This window comes from Takifugu flavidus, chromosome 4 (genome assembly GCF_003711565.1).
Source record: "Takifugu flavidus isolate HTHZ2018 chromosome 4, ASM371156v2, whole genome shotgun sequence".
Lineage (NCBI taxonomy): Eukaryota > Metazoa > Chordata > Actinopteri > Tetraodontiformes > Tetraodontidae > Takifugu > Takifugu flavidus.
In genome coordinates, this window is record NC_079523.1 from 2,865,195 (window position 1) to 2,878,206 (window position 13,012).

Consider the following 13,012-nt stretch of genomic DNA (forward strand, 5'->3'; position numbering starts at 1 on the left):
ATGTTTTTACATTTTAAATGAGTAATGGGCACATTTCCATCCGATTTAAATGTTTTCCTCTGTGCACATCCAGGTAAGCAGTCGTGATCTGGCAGAGTTTCGGGTTTAAACGGATGGACGCGCTCTAATCCCATCATCCTCACCCCTCTTTTCCAGAGAATATATTCCCATGCGCTGAACATCTGTACCACCCTCACCTGGAGCCCGTGCCAGAGCTTTGGCCCCCGGTCGGCGGGGGCTCCTGCAGGATGTCGGGCTGCAGCGATGCGCGGAGGCCTGCAGCAGCAGCTCGCCTCCAGACGGTGACATTTTCCACGCTGTCCCGCCTACAAGGCGTGGAATCGCGGTGCCGTCCGAAAGTATTTTCCCTTGAAGAAAGAGGGAGAGAGAGAGAGGTGGTGGGGGGGGGATACAGGGAGCATCATCGATGGCCGACTCATCGGGGGAGTATCTGCTCGCACAGCTTCGCGGGTAAGTGGCCTCCAGGCAGATGATGGGTCCACGGAGGCACCAGGACGTCTGTTGAGCCCGGTCCTGACTCACCGCAATGGAGGCTGCTTGAATAACACGAGCCACCTTTCGTGGAAAACGGCTGCTGCTGGTTCTGATAACGGGGGGAGGCTGTTGTTGTCATCTCACGGTGGAAATAACTCGATCAGATGTTCGGTATTTATATTGTTATTACTGTTATTGTTATTTTAGACGTGTCGATGGAAGTTGTGGCTGGTTTGGCTGCAAAATCACGGTGCTGCAAAACGCAGCCTTCGCCGCTGGAGTCCGTGGGATCCCCGCGGTTATAGTGTCTCCAGCACAGCCTGATCGATCCCCTAGAGCTCGATTTTTGTATTTGATTTTTTTTTTTAACCATTTGATTATTCCGGTTTGGTTTTCTGACGGACGAGGCGATACTCGGGTTATTGATCAGTGATCGGAGACTTCAGTGAGATGATACAAACATCACCCGAGCGGTCGGTGATTACCATCAACATTCACGCTAAATACATTTAAATGCAGCTTAATTTAATCATCTTGAGAATGAGATGGTTAGAATGTCCATGTTTTGTCCACTAATGGAGAAGTCATGACTTTGGGAGCCGCGCCGCTTGACCACTGGGGGCGCTGTTCGACACATTCAGCGAGTTTGGCTAATTGTAGAATTTTCAAAAGTTGGATTTAAATGCAGAAATTGATGTAAATCTGTTGCTACCAGAGGCCAAAACCGCAGTATATGTGCAGGTAAACCGCATCCTGAATCTGCGTGTAGCGACAGAATGAGTGTTTTTGAAATGTGGGATGTTTTGTCAGAGTTAGCTGCTCCTGTTGCTATGCTACAAGCATCAGCACAGCGGTCCAAATGTCCCAGAACCACAGCCCAGTAAACCCAGTTCTGCAGCAGTTACATCACTGGGCTGGAGAAAAACAAATGACAACAACGAAGGAAAGCGGACAGATGCTAGCTTTTATCACTCTCACAAAAGTTATTGTACACATTTAATTAGAAATATGTCTCTCGAAGTTTGGAACCTGCAGAACATAATTTAGATCTGGACCGTGTTTAAAAACACCAAGATGGCTGAATTAATGATTTCTATCAAAGTTTTTGTTCTATGGCTGCATTCATAATCTAATTTTATTATATTGTAACTGACATAACACTTTATACTGCTGTCTTACATATGTTATAGTTTTAACTTAATGCCCACAATACCACAAAAAGCACTTTTTTTAAACTACAGTTAGACTCTTGTTTGCATTTAATTTGCATTAAATGGGCCTAAAGGGACTTCATGTTTCAATTTGTTTTGCTGCAGATACATGAGTTTTTCTTCTGCAAACAGCAAAACATTTTGGCTTTTTTCCAAATCTGCAACTATATGAAGGTTTAGAAAAATAATTTGTTTGTAAAGTAAGAAAATGAGTGCCTGCTGCTTGTGTGTGAGTGGGCCGACAGGTGGGTGGGTTTGTAAAAGGTCAAGATTAATGATTCAGAGATTCAGTGCGAGCAGCTGCTTGGATGAGGCGAAATGTGGGACTTAAAAGGAATTTCTGTGCTGACTTGCCGGCTGTGTGGTTTTTCTGTGCTTGCAGAGGTGCTGACACAGAGGTCGATACAGCAGAGCTTTCAGAGTGATTGACCGCCCCCACACGTCCTCTTCAGGTGACATATAACCTTAATATCATTCAGCTGCTGAGTTTAAGCTCAGGAGGCATCCAGGCATTTCAACATGCTGTTGCCGTGGTGAATGATTAAGGCGATAGTTTGTTTCGGAATCAAAGCCTTGTCGGTCATCTGTCGTTACACTTCTTTTTCTCCACATCACTTGATTTTTGCAGATCGCTGTTACTACGCAGACATGCCGCCTCCGTCGGACATAGTGAAGGTTGCTATCGAGTGGCCAGGGGCGAACGCCCAGCTGATAGAGATGGACCAGGTCCGTGCTGCGTTCACAGGCACCGCTCGCGCCTCACTGTGCAACCGGTGTAACTCATTTTTCTGTTTATTTGCAGAAACGGGCTTTGTCTTCAATAATCCGGGAAGTATGTGATGGGTAAGTATCATAATCTCACTTAAATAGAATGTAAATTCTTCAGATTTTGCACCAACTAAATAAATAAACAAGCTCGCTGCAGCTGAATTAAATCTGCATCCATTTAGATGTGTGACGTTCCCTACAATTAAATCTCATCCCTGCCTGATTCTGCCCACCACCCCAGTTTGGAAAACTAAACGTTCCTCTGACTACTTCTACACCCACTGAATGATTCTCCTCCGCACAGATTTGTGTTTGCCCTGGAGCGAACTCTCACATACTGCACATGTTATTCTCAATTTTTGAGTGGCTTTGTGTGCCTCTATTGCTTCACCATAATTCAGCATTTATTTATGAGTAACTGCTCTTCTCTGTGTCCTCAGCTGGTCTTTGTCAGGCTCGGAACAGTTTGCCTTGCGTTACGCCGACGGGCCTCAGCTTTATATCACAGAGCAGGTCAGCTTTGGCGTTTATGGAAAGCCATGCTCAGATTAGGGAATTATTTTTAACTCTCTGTCCTGTTTTTTTTTTAATCCTACAGAGTCGCAGTGAAATCAAGAATGGCACCATCCTTCGATTAGCCATCTCGCCTGTGAGTGCGCTTTGTTTACTCCTGTTTTATTCTGTCTGTGTTACTGTGGCTCCTGTTTCTATTTGTGGACTCCCTCTTGAGAATATTCCTGGTTTTTACATGGCCGTCACAAACTTTGTGTCGTGTAATTTTCTTCAAGACACGCTCATCTTTACTCGACAGGAGAGCTCGGCTCTGAAAAGGCTGAAAGCTGTTGATTTTCCACGGTTGATACCAGCATCCAGCGCTCTGAATGATAATGTATGATAATATATTCTGCTAATCCCACCCCGTCTCCAAGTGCACTGCGGGTGCACCGCACTCCTCCAGCACTGGATGAGCAAAGTCCTACTTGTTTATTTTTCTGTTTTCTTTTTTTTTTTTTTACAAGTATGTTCATTTTCCCCCCTCTGCAAACATATGAATTAATAAAAATGGACTTTTGGGTACAAATTAACGCGTGACATCACAGACGTACTCGAACGTCTCACGGTTCTGACTGGATTTGCATCTCATCTCGTCTCATTTCTGATCTTTACTCCTGTTTGCAGGCTCGTGCTGCCCGTCAGCTCCTGGAGCGGGTCCAGTCCCACGGCATCGACGCTCGACTGGAGGCCCTGAAAGAACTCGCCAAGCTGTCGGCGGACCCGACCTTCGCCGCGGAGTTCATCAACATGGAGGGCATCGGGACACTCGCACGTTTGGTGGAGAGCGGCACCCAGTGAGTGGACAGGCTGCTTGTCTTTGTCACATTTTGTCCTGTAACCCAGTCTGGTGAGGTAAAAGTGGCTGATTTGTGTCCCGCAGCTTTGGTGAGATGCTGGCCTTCACCCTCACTGCCTTCTTAGAGCTGATGGATCACGGAATTGTGTCGTGGGACCTTATCTCCCTGTCCTTCATCAAACAGGTGCCACCTCAACCACAGGGCACTTTCATTAGGACACCACAGCGTGTTTCACTCTGCAGGCTTCCTGCAGAAATTCATGGACAGTTTTTTTCTCACTTTATTCATCCTTTATGTCTTTCTTCCTGCTGGATGTGAGTGGGTGCTGTTGCCAAGCTACCGCTCATATTATGCAGACATTGTTGCCTGTGTATGAACAACTCTCACTCATCGAGAAATGTTGTACTCTAAAATGACGTGGAGTTTCAAAAGCAGATTTGCTGTTCGCGCCTGACAGACGTCTCCTCGTCTTCTCTGTCCACGCTCAGATCGCAGGCTACGTGAACCAGCCCATGGTGGACGTGTCCATCCTGCAGCGCTCGCTCGCCATCCTGGAGAGCATGGTGCTCAACAGTCACAGCCTGTACCACCGAGTGGCTCAGGAGATCACCGTGGGACAGCTCATCGGGCACCTGCAAGTGTGAGCACACACACACGCACAGGGGCGTCACGCACTCTGATGGACGGAGGAGCAGACTTCCTTTTGTTAAGGCGAAACCAACAGTGCCCTAATCATCAGCACTCCTTTGTAGCTCATGCCCTTGATTGATGAATTGATTAATGCAGACTGTTCACTTGCCTTTCATAATGGGGTCTGCCCCAGGAAAAAGAATTCAGGCTGATGTCATTTTGCTTTCGTCACCACCGTAGGAGGTTTCCAAAAACACGTCAGCAGGTTCAAATCATTGTTGGTTTTGTTTAAAACTGTAAATATGATCGTTTATCTCCTTGTTTGAGCGCCAGTAGAGCTTAAAGTGCAGGTTAGTCGTTGTCGGCCTGTAGTTTGACGCTCGCAGGGCACGATGCTTCTAACCGGTTGTTCTGTTGCGTAACATTCCTCCAGGTCAAACCAGGAGATCCAGACCTACGCCATCGCCCTCATCAACGCTCTCTTCCTCAAAGCTCCTGAGGACAGACGGCAGGTCAGTCCCCCCCACACACTCACACACGCACACATGCACCAGAGTGGGGGTGTATTTATGGCTGCTCCCTCATTGCATCACATCTATGACACATGAACGGACATTTTGCATCAAAGCAGCATGTCTGTTGTGCTCAGAGAGCTGCAGGATGTGTTTATAGATTTAACTGTGTGTTTTTCTTACATTGTTAATAATGATGTGCAAAATCCTGCTGCATCCAAAGTTGCTCCGTCTGTATAATTCAAACGTTTCGCGAAGGGAGGTTGTGTCTTTGTTAGTCATCCCTGTCTTGGCTCACGTCCTGCCGCCACCGAACTTTTCCTCCTGCTTCCCATTCTTGTCCTCTGCGCCTCTGTGTAGGTGTCTCATTTATAATGATTGTTCTTCATTTTGAACTTGTCGGTTTCACTTTAAGTGTTTAATGTAGAGAAACAGAACACTTTAAAGTGCGCTTCCATAGCAAAAAGTAATAACTTTGCAATTAAAGTGGAGGAAAGTGCAGAGAATGGAGTCAGTAGACAGTAAAAACTGGCTAATTACATCCAAGAGCACAGCTGAATTAGATTTAAATAAAAGAGGCAGGGCAATAAAAAAACGTGCCAGTGAAGCTTAACAGAAAGATTGTTTTCGGTAGTGCACATTTTCCATGACAAGAAAGATTTATTTCATTTTCTTGTTTGATTTCAAACTGAATTATTTTACTTGCCAGTTTCCAGCCGAGCACAACGTCAGGCTGACTCAATTCATCTTTATTTATCGATCATCTATCGATGATAGCTGATGAGAGTCAAAGAATCTCCTTCCAGAAATATAAATGAATTGTTGTTGTTGTGAATGTATTGTTGTTCTGGTGTGTTGTTAGTAATTCCCCTTCTGTAGTGTGTTTTCTGCTGAATGTTTGTGCTCTGCTGCTGATGCCGGATAATTACAACAACCCAACCAGTTTTTTAACAGACTTATTCACATTTTTACAGCCGCGCCTGTCTAATCCTGCACGCGTCAGGCTGTCCAACAGCTTTGGGTCTCCACTGCTGAACGTCCCGTTCTCCGCGATGTGTTCTCATGTTCTTATCGTGTCGCATGCTCACGTCTCCATGTCTCTTTGTCCATGTGTGCACTCTGCTTTCATCACTGTCACTCCCACGTCCCACCTCCTTCCTGTCAACCTGGAGGTGGAGTTTACTAACCCGCTGGAGCAGCACCTCACCGTGAGTACGCATCCCTCCACATCGCACACCGTCCCCGCTCCACCCCGGAGCTGTTGTCCTCCTTCGCTCTCGCTCTCTCTGTGCTCTGGAAAGCCTCTCCATAATCCATGAATATTAACGCAGAACTTGCTGCAGCAGCAAACAATCTGAGCTGATGGATCGGATTTAAACTCACGTATGTCCCATGTTATGCAGAAGGTGTGAAGGCTTTGCTGAACACGACCGAGCGTTCATCCACGCCTTTGTTGACTGCATATCTAAGCATCCTCCCTGCATCTGATTTATCTGGTTTTTAATAACTCCATAGGAAATGGCAAGCACCTTGGCTCAGAAACACCTGCGATCTATCATCCTCAATGTGAGTAATGTGTCTAAAATGCATGTTTGACAGGGGCATTAAACTTTCCGACATAATTTAGAAGTTATTTATGCAGTTTGCATCGATTTGGACCGTGGTCATCCTCCTTGAGTCTGTCCTCCGCTGGTGTTTGGGGGGTGTTGAAAGCCTAAAATAGTTCAGAAACTGAAAGATTTACATACCCGGAGAGCTCTGCCACAGAACCAGCAAATGTGATGAGACATGTGGTCTGTGAAGTGGAACAAACTCTGCTCCGAAAGCAGTTTTTCCTGGCACCAACTCCTCTGGAAGTGTTTGATCTGAACCGGTTGCTGCTATCAGCTGTGCTGCTCCGATATCTGAGCTCACCGGGATGCCTGTCACACTCTTTTCTGCAGCAATATTTGACCAGTTTTGCCCATAAATTTAAACGTTGTTGCTAACATATTGTCCCTCATCTTTGTCTCTTAGCACATCATTAGAGGAAATCGACCAATCAAAGCAGAAATGGCGCACCAGCTTTACGTGCTGCAAGTGTTGACCTTTAACCTTTTGGAAGAGCGAATGATGACCAAAATGGATCCTAATGACCAGGTGAAAACTCACAGGAAGTATTGAGATGTTACATACTTGAAAGGTTTGACATTTACAAGTTTACAAAAGAACATGTCTTTGATTGTTGCGTTTCAGGCTCAGAGGGACGTCATTTTTGAGCTGCGTAGAATTGCCTTTGATGGAGAAAACGACCCCACAGGCACTGAGAAGAGAAAGGCCATGTACACTAAGGACTACAAGATGCTGGGCTTCACTGTGAGTCAGGCAGCCACATTGATAAAACCGCCTCATGGTTTTGTGTCACACCCCTGATGTTTTAAATGCAGAACCACGTCAACCCGGCCATGGACTTCACCCAAACGCCTCCTGGGATGCTGGCCGTGGACAACATGTTGTACCTGGCCAAGGTTCACCAGGACACGTATATCAGGGTTAGTCTTAGCCTTTTTCATCTTAACGAGGTGGAAAACAGAAAACATCCACAGCTTGATCTCATCCATCACCGGTTGGTAATTAACAGATCGTCCTGGAGAACAGCAGCCGCGAGGACAAACACGAATGCCCCTTTGGCCGATGTGCCATCGAGCTCACCAGGATGTTGTGTGAGATACTCCAGGTCGGGGAATTGCGTGAGTACTTACCCGAAGCCTTAGTCATTGATTTATTAATGCACGATCGTAGTCATTATGCTCTGTAGCCATCGCACGTATTCCCTGCTTCTAATTTCAGTTTTACAGTTGAAGTGTTTTTCTTTCTTCTCTTTTTTTTCAGCTAACGAGGGCTGCAACGACTACCACCCCATGTTCTTCACTCATGACCGAGCATGGGAGGAGTTCTTCTGTGTCTGCATCCAGCTGCTTAATAAAACCTGGAAGGAGATGAGAGCCACAGCTGAAGACTTCAATAAGGTTGGTATTAACCCACTTAATCGTGCTTAATAGATGCACTTTTGCTTCTGCATTCATCCCCTCCAACAAATTCATTCGGTTCAGTAATTACCGCCCTGCTAATGCGGTGAATTTAACATCGTCTGACCTGTCGACAAATTGAAAGCAAAAGAGGCAAATGCGCTTAGCTCACAATAACAGCGAGTCTTAACAACAGCAGGAACAGTTCAGGTGCTGTATGATGGGTGGTAAATGAATGTTAAAACAACACAGGATCTCACATTAGCACTGAGGACACAGCACAGTACAGTCTCATGAGGTGCAATCTGGCCACTAGAGGGCAGCACACATACAGTATCTTTAGGTTTTCCTTTATTAAGAGCTAATAAACCGGTGAAAGAACAAAAAGGCAGAAGTCATCAACACCAAATATATGTAATCTTTCTGATATTTTACTGTATTATCATCACCTGCATGTTCTTCACGTCTGCGCGGAGCAGGTGATGCAGGTGGTCCGGGAGCAGATCACCAGAGCTCTGGCAATGAAGCCGTCATCTTTGGACCAGCTGAAGAACAAACTACGAGGCCTCAACTATTCCGAGATTCTGCGTCTGCGTCAGTCCGAGCGGATGAGCCAGGACGACTTCCAGTCTCCTCCGATCATGTTAGTACTGAGTAAACATTCTGAGGCAGCATCATTAGTGTCTTTTGATTTAGTTCTTGTGTGTTTCTGCCTGATGTTTCATTGCTGTGGCAATGTCAGTGTGACATTGAAAGTCTCGTCTTCCGCCAGCGTTAGTGCTTTGTGATTAGTCACCATTGGTTTTACGGTGGATGGAGGGTAAATCATCCACTGTTAAATTTGTGCAGCTGTAGCTTAAATGGTCTGTCCCAACTAATCGAGCTTCTTCCATCTGTTGCTGGGTGATTTATCCTGAATCCGCACCGCGGCCCCTGCGTGTATGTGTGCATCCCTCTTGCTGATGTTGTGTTCATGTTGCAGTGAGCTGCGGGAGAGGATTCAGCCGGAGATCTTAGAGCTCATAAAGCAACAGCGGCTCAACCGGCTCTGTGAAGGAAGCTGCTTCCGTAAACTTGGCAATCGCAGACGGCAGGGTATGAACAGGTCACCCTTTACGTTTCACCGTTAATTTACTAATGTTGTGTTACATTGTGAATCCAGCATCATTTACCTCTGTCTTTTTTTTCATCGTTGTTAGAGAAATTTTGGTTCTGCAGACTCTCGCTGAATCACAAAGTGTTGCACTACGGGGACCTTGACGAGTCGCCTCAGGGGGAAGTTCCCTTTGAGCTGCTGAGTGACAAGAGTAAGATGCTTCAAAACAGCCGCCCGCACCGAAACCTGGATTCGCTTGTGTGACTGTTCAGTTTCTCTCCCCCAGTCCCTGTTTCCGATATCAAGTCTGTGGTGACCGGGAAAGACTGTCCTCACATGAAAGAAAAAAGTGCTCTCAAGCAAAACAAGGTGATGGACCAAGTTCTCCGTCTCCCCCTTGAGTGTTGCTGTTTTTCAGTCCAGTTCGTGAAATGAGATCCTCTGTTTTCTCTGCTGCCTCCAGGAGGTGCTGGAGTTGGCCTTCTCCGTACTCTATGATCCAGACGAGACCCTAAATTTTGTCGCGCCGAACAAATACGAGGTGAGTTCGGTGAGGCTTCGGGCTGCGTTGCCCAGCACTCGACATTCATGAGCTTTTGACTCTGGACCTTGTTGTGATGAAGTCGTTCTGCGTGTGTCTTCGTGAGCAGTACTGCATCTGGACAGACGGGCTGTGTGCGCTGCTGGGCAGGGAGATGGGGAGCGACCTGACACGCAGCGACTTAGACACACTCATTAGCATGGAGATGAAGCTCCGCCTCCTCGATCTGGAGAACATCACCATCCCAGAAGCCCCGCCGCCAGTTCCCAAAGAGCCCAGCTCGTACAACTTCTCCTACAACTACAGCTGAGGCGTCTCCGAATGAGTATTTCTTTTGTTTTCATGTGCTTTATCAAACAACTACAGTAGTTTATACAGTTGTAGGGCTGTCAGGTGGTGGTGGAGAATGACAACAACACACTTCTGACCCTGGTTCCTTATTAATAGAAAAATACCCCTGAATGAGTAGCTGAACAAGTTAAAAGTAGCCAAATATCACCAAAATAGTGAGTTTGAGCAGACATGAAAATGTTAATAATGCTTCATTAATTACAAATATGGAAAAACAGGGATTACTGATCGAGATTGTGGGAAAAGACTCTGGACAATCAACTCACTTAATATCCATTTAATTCCAATCAAAATGCTCTGGAAAGAATTGCTTAAAATGTTTCATTTACAAGGTTTTTATTGAGCTTTTCAAGTTTGATACAAGAAAGAAAAAGCTTAATAAAGCAAAAATGGGTCCTGTAAATATCCAGAGTCTGGTATAGATTAGTGATGTGATATCTGGTGTAGAACCAATGGATTAGAAAAATTACGTAAAAAATATTAGATCATAATTAGAAAATTATTTATCAATACCTAAATGATATAATCTGTCCAATCTGTTTAATTATTCTTTAACAACAAATATTAGATGATGATATGAGACTGTTTCAATAAGAACGGAAATATTATTGTTCAGTAACCAACCCCAACTCTAAATATATGAGGCTTTATTATTCTTTATGTTGTTTGACAGCCCTGATTTTTACCTCCGGCCATTATTCTACTTCAGATATCCTGGGTTATTTTCCAGCATTTCCCCCTCCAGAGTACAGATGTGCAATGTTCAGAGTTTCCGCTCTCATACACTCGTTAAATGAGATTCACACACTTAACTTTTTGCTCAAGGACACTGCAGTAGAACAGAACGAGCCCACGAGATGTAGTGATAAAGAGAAATGTAATTTTTTTTTAAATTGAAAGACGTGTAAAGCAGAAGATGAGGAAAAGGTGATAAAAGATAATCAGCTGTTCTATCACGCGGCGGAGCGCTAAAGCCTGGGACTGCGTCATTTGAGTTTCCGTTACTTTCGTAATAATCATGTCCTGTGTGGACGCTCGTGTCGGGTCGCATTAGTGCACGCAAGCCTCCATTTTGTGCCGATCTGTGAAGATGTTGAATGTTCAGTGTGGAGTTTTGAATGTGTACATTTTCTGATGCATGAGGCCTTATTTGTGCCATAAAACACCAGCTCGAGAGCCTTTAGCCGCCACGTTCCTGCACTTAGTCCGAGACAGAACCAGCACAGACGGACTGGGTGATACTAACGTGACTCTTCTGGCTCGGATACGAGACAAAACGATGCCGCTGCCCTTCATACTTTGTGTATATACTTCACACTAAGTGCGTGTCTCTGGGGTGTAATTGTGCTGGTTTTATGGCTTCAATCATTTCTTTGATAAAATCAGACAAAAACTGACCTTGAACTCTAATCGCGGCGTTAGCGTAGCATAAATAAGCAGCGAACACAGGAATGGATTGAAGCAGATATCCCATAAATAGGGTAGACATTATTGTTAAACTGCAACAACTAAAACATGAATAACAAAAAATATTCTTAAGTCTTGTAAGCGCTACATGCATAGATGAGGCCATTAAATATTTCCAGATTTCTTAAAAATGGTGACGACGATGATCATGAGTTTACACACCTGAGAAATGAGGTTGAACCGTATTTGAGAAGAGACGAGTTGCGTTTGGTGATTTCGCCTAATCAGCGAGTCTTGGTTACTCGCTCAACAATCCAACGAGATCAAACAAGGGTTTTTGGTTTTCTCGGACTGACATTACAGCACACATAGCTATATTCTTGGTGACATTCGTTTGAGAAAGGTTTTATTCAGATGAGTTGTCGTGTGAGCTTTGAGAGTATTTTTGTCGTTTGTTTATGCAGAATAGTATATATTTTTGTAAAACATGACTATGATGTTGGGGAGAATCGCATCACTTTTTGTCCTTGTTTCACGCTGTAAAGTCTATTTAACGTGGTCATAATGCAGACGTTTAGATTAAAAACAACAAAAGAAGACAGTTTAGGTCTTATCTGCTCAGATTATTGAGCGCGTAATGTTAGACTGAGCCGCAACAGAACCTGAAGATGACAGCAGTGCTAATATAGCTAAATGCTAACTGGCATAAATGTCTTAATGGTGTTTGTGAAAGCAAAAAGACTTGGAGGGTTTTTCCCCGGATGTTTTCTGTGTTCTCTTGTAGCTGATGTGTTTTCACTCCATCATTTCTTTGAAAATGTCCCAGTTTTTTTTTTTTTTTTTTTACCAGCACAAACGGGAACATTAATGTGCAAAAAGGCAGCGAAGTAGGAAAGACGGATGTGAGCGAACACTTCAGTTACTTTAAAAGACTTTGCAAATGTACTGAATGTAAACACTTCAGCTGCTTTAGTGGGTTATTTTAGATCCCAGTGAAGCCGAGAGCTCAAATATCAGTCAGTAAAGGGCGGTTCCGTGTAGTTTTCTCTTCTACATTCTTAAATATTTATTTACATTCGCTGCCAGTGATGGTGAAGAACGACGCATTCTTGAAGAAATAACAGTGAAGTCAAAAATGTGGTATACATATAGATCTTTGTATGTATATACAGTATTGTGCTGCCTTATTCAAGAAAATGTTTTGTGTGAATAAATAAATTCTGACTAATGTTGAAATTGTGTTTTTACTGATGAGTCAAATCTGACTGGTGACAGTTTGAGAGGGTCAAACAGGGTGTATCTATCTATCTATCTATCTATCTAATCTATCTATCTATCTATCTATCTATCTATCTATCTATCTATCTATCTATCTATCTATCTATCTATCTATCTATCTATATGTACAGTATATGTTTGTTAATGTGTGCTCTAATGATCTAATTTTAATATACCATATGTAGTGAAATAGATGTATTTACGGTTTATAACGTAATACTGCTACAATAATGTGGGTGTTAAAATATGTGAGTTTCACTTCTCAGTCTGTTGGGATGTTGTTACCATCGTCTTCTTGGAGAAAATCTAAAGAATTCTGATGAAGTAAGCTCAGCCGTTCTGTGCTTCCAGCTGTGCATCACT

General features: G+C 44.2%; 1 protein-coding gene across 5 annotated transcripts; it reads left to right on the forward strand.

Annotated features, from left to right (window-relative positions):
* Positions 1-264: 264 nt before the first annotated feature.
* On the forward strand, positions 265-12,607 carry elmo2 (engulfment and cell motility 2). 5 transcript variants are annotated; one of them, XM_057029238.1, is made up of 23 exons: positions 265-471; positions 2,089-2,158; positions 2,335-2,432; positions 2,509-2,549; positions 2,915-2,987; positions 3,073-3,123; positions 3,654-3,823; positions 3,910-4,009; positions 4,315-4,466; positions 4,890-4,968; positions 6,141-6,176; positions 6,484-6,534; positions 6,985-7,107; positions 7,204-7,323; positions 7,395-7,499; positions 7,589-7,697; positions 7,840-7,976; positions 8,456-8,619; positions 8,959-9,071; positions 9,176-9,283; positions 9,359-9,441; positions 9,536-9,613; positions 9,723-12,607. In XM_057029238.1, exons 3-23 carry the CDS (start codon positions 2,355-2,357, stop codon positions 9,921-9,923), a joined length of 2,172 nt encoding a protein of 723 aa, XP_056885218.1. In that variant the 5' UTR covers positions 265-471; positions 2,089-2,158; positions 2,335-2,354; the 3' UTR covers positions 9,924-12,607. The 5 variants fall into 5 exon arrangements, with proteins under 5 accessions (XP_056885218.1, XP_056885220.1, XP_056885221.1 ...); XM_057029240.1 differs by having other exon boundaries at positions 4,315-4,460; XM_057029239.1 differs by having other exon boundaries at positions 400-666.
* The last annotated feature ends 405 nt before the right edge of the window (positions 12,608-13,012 follow it).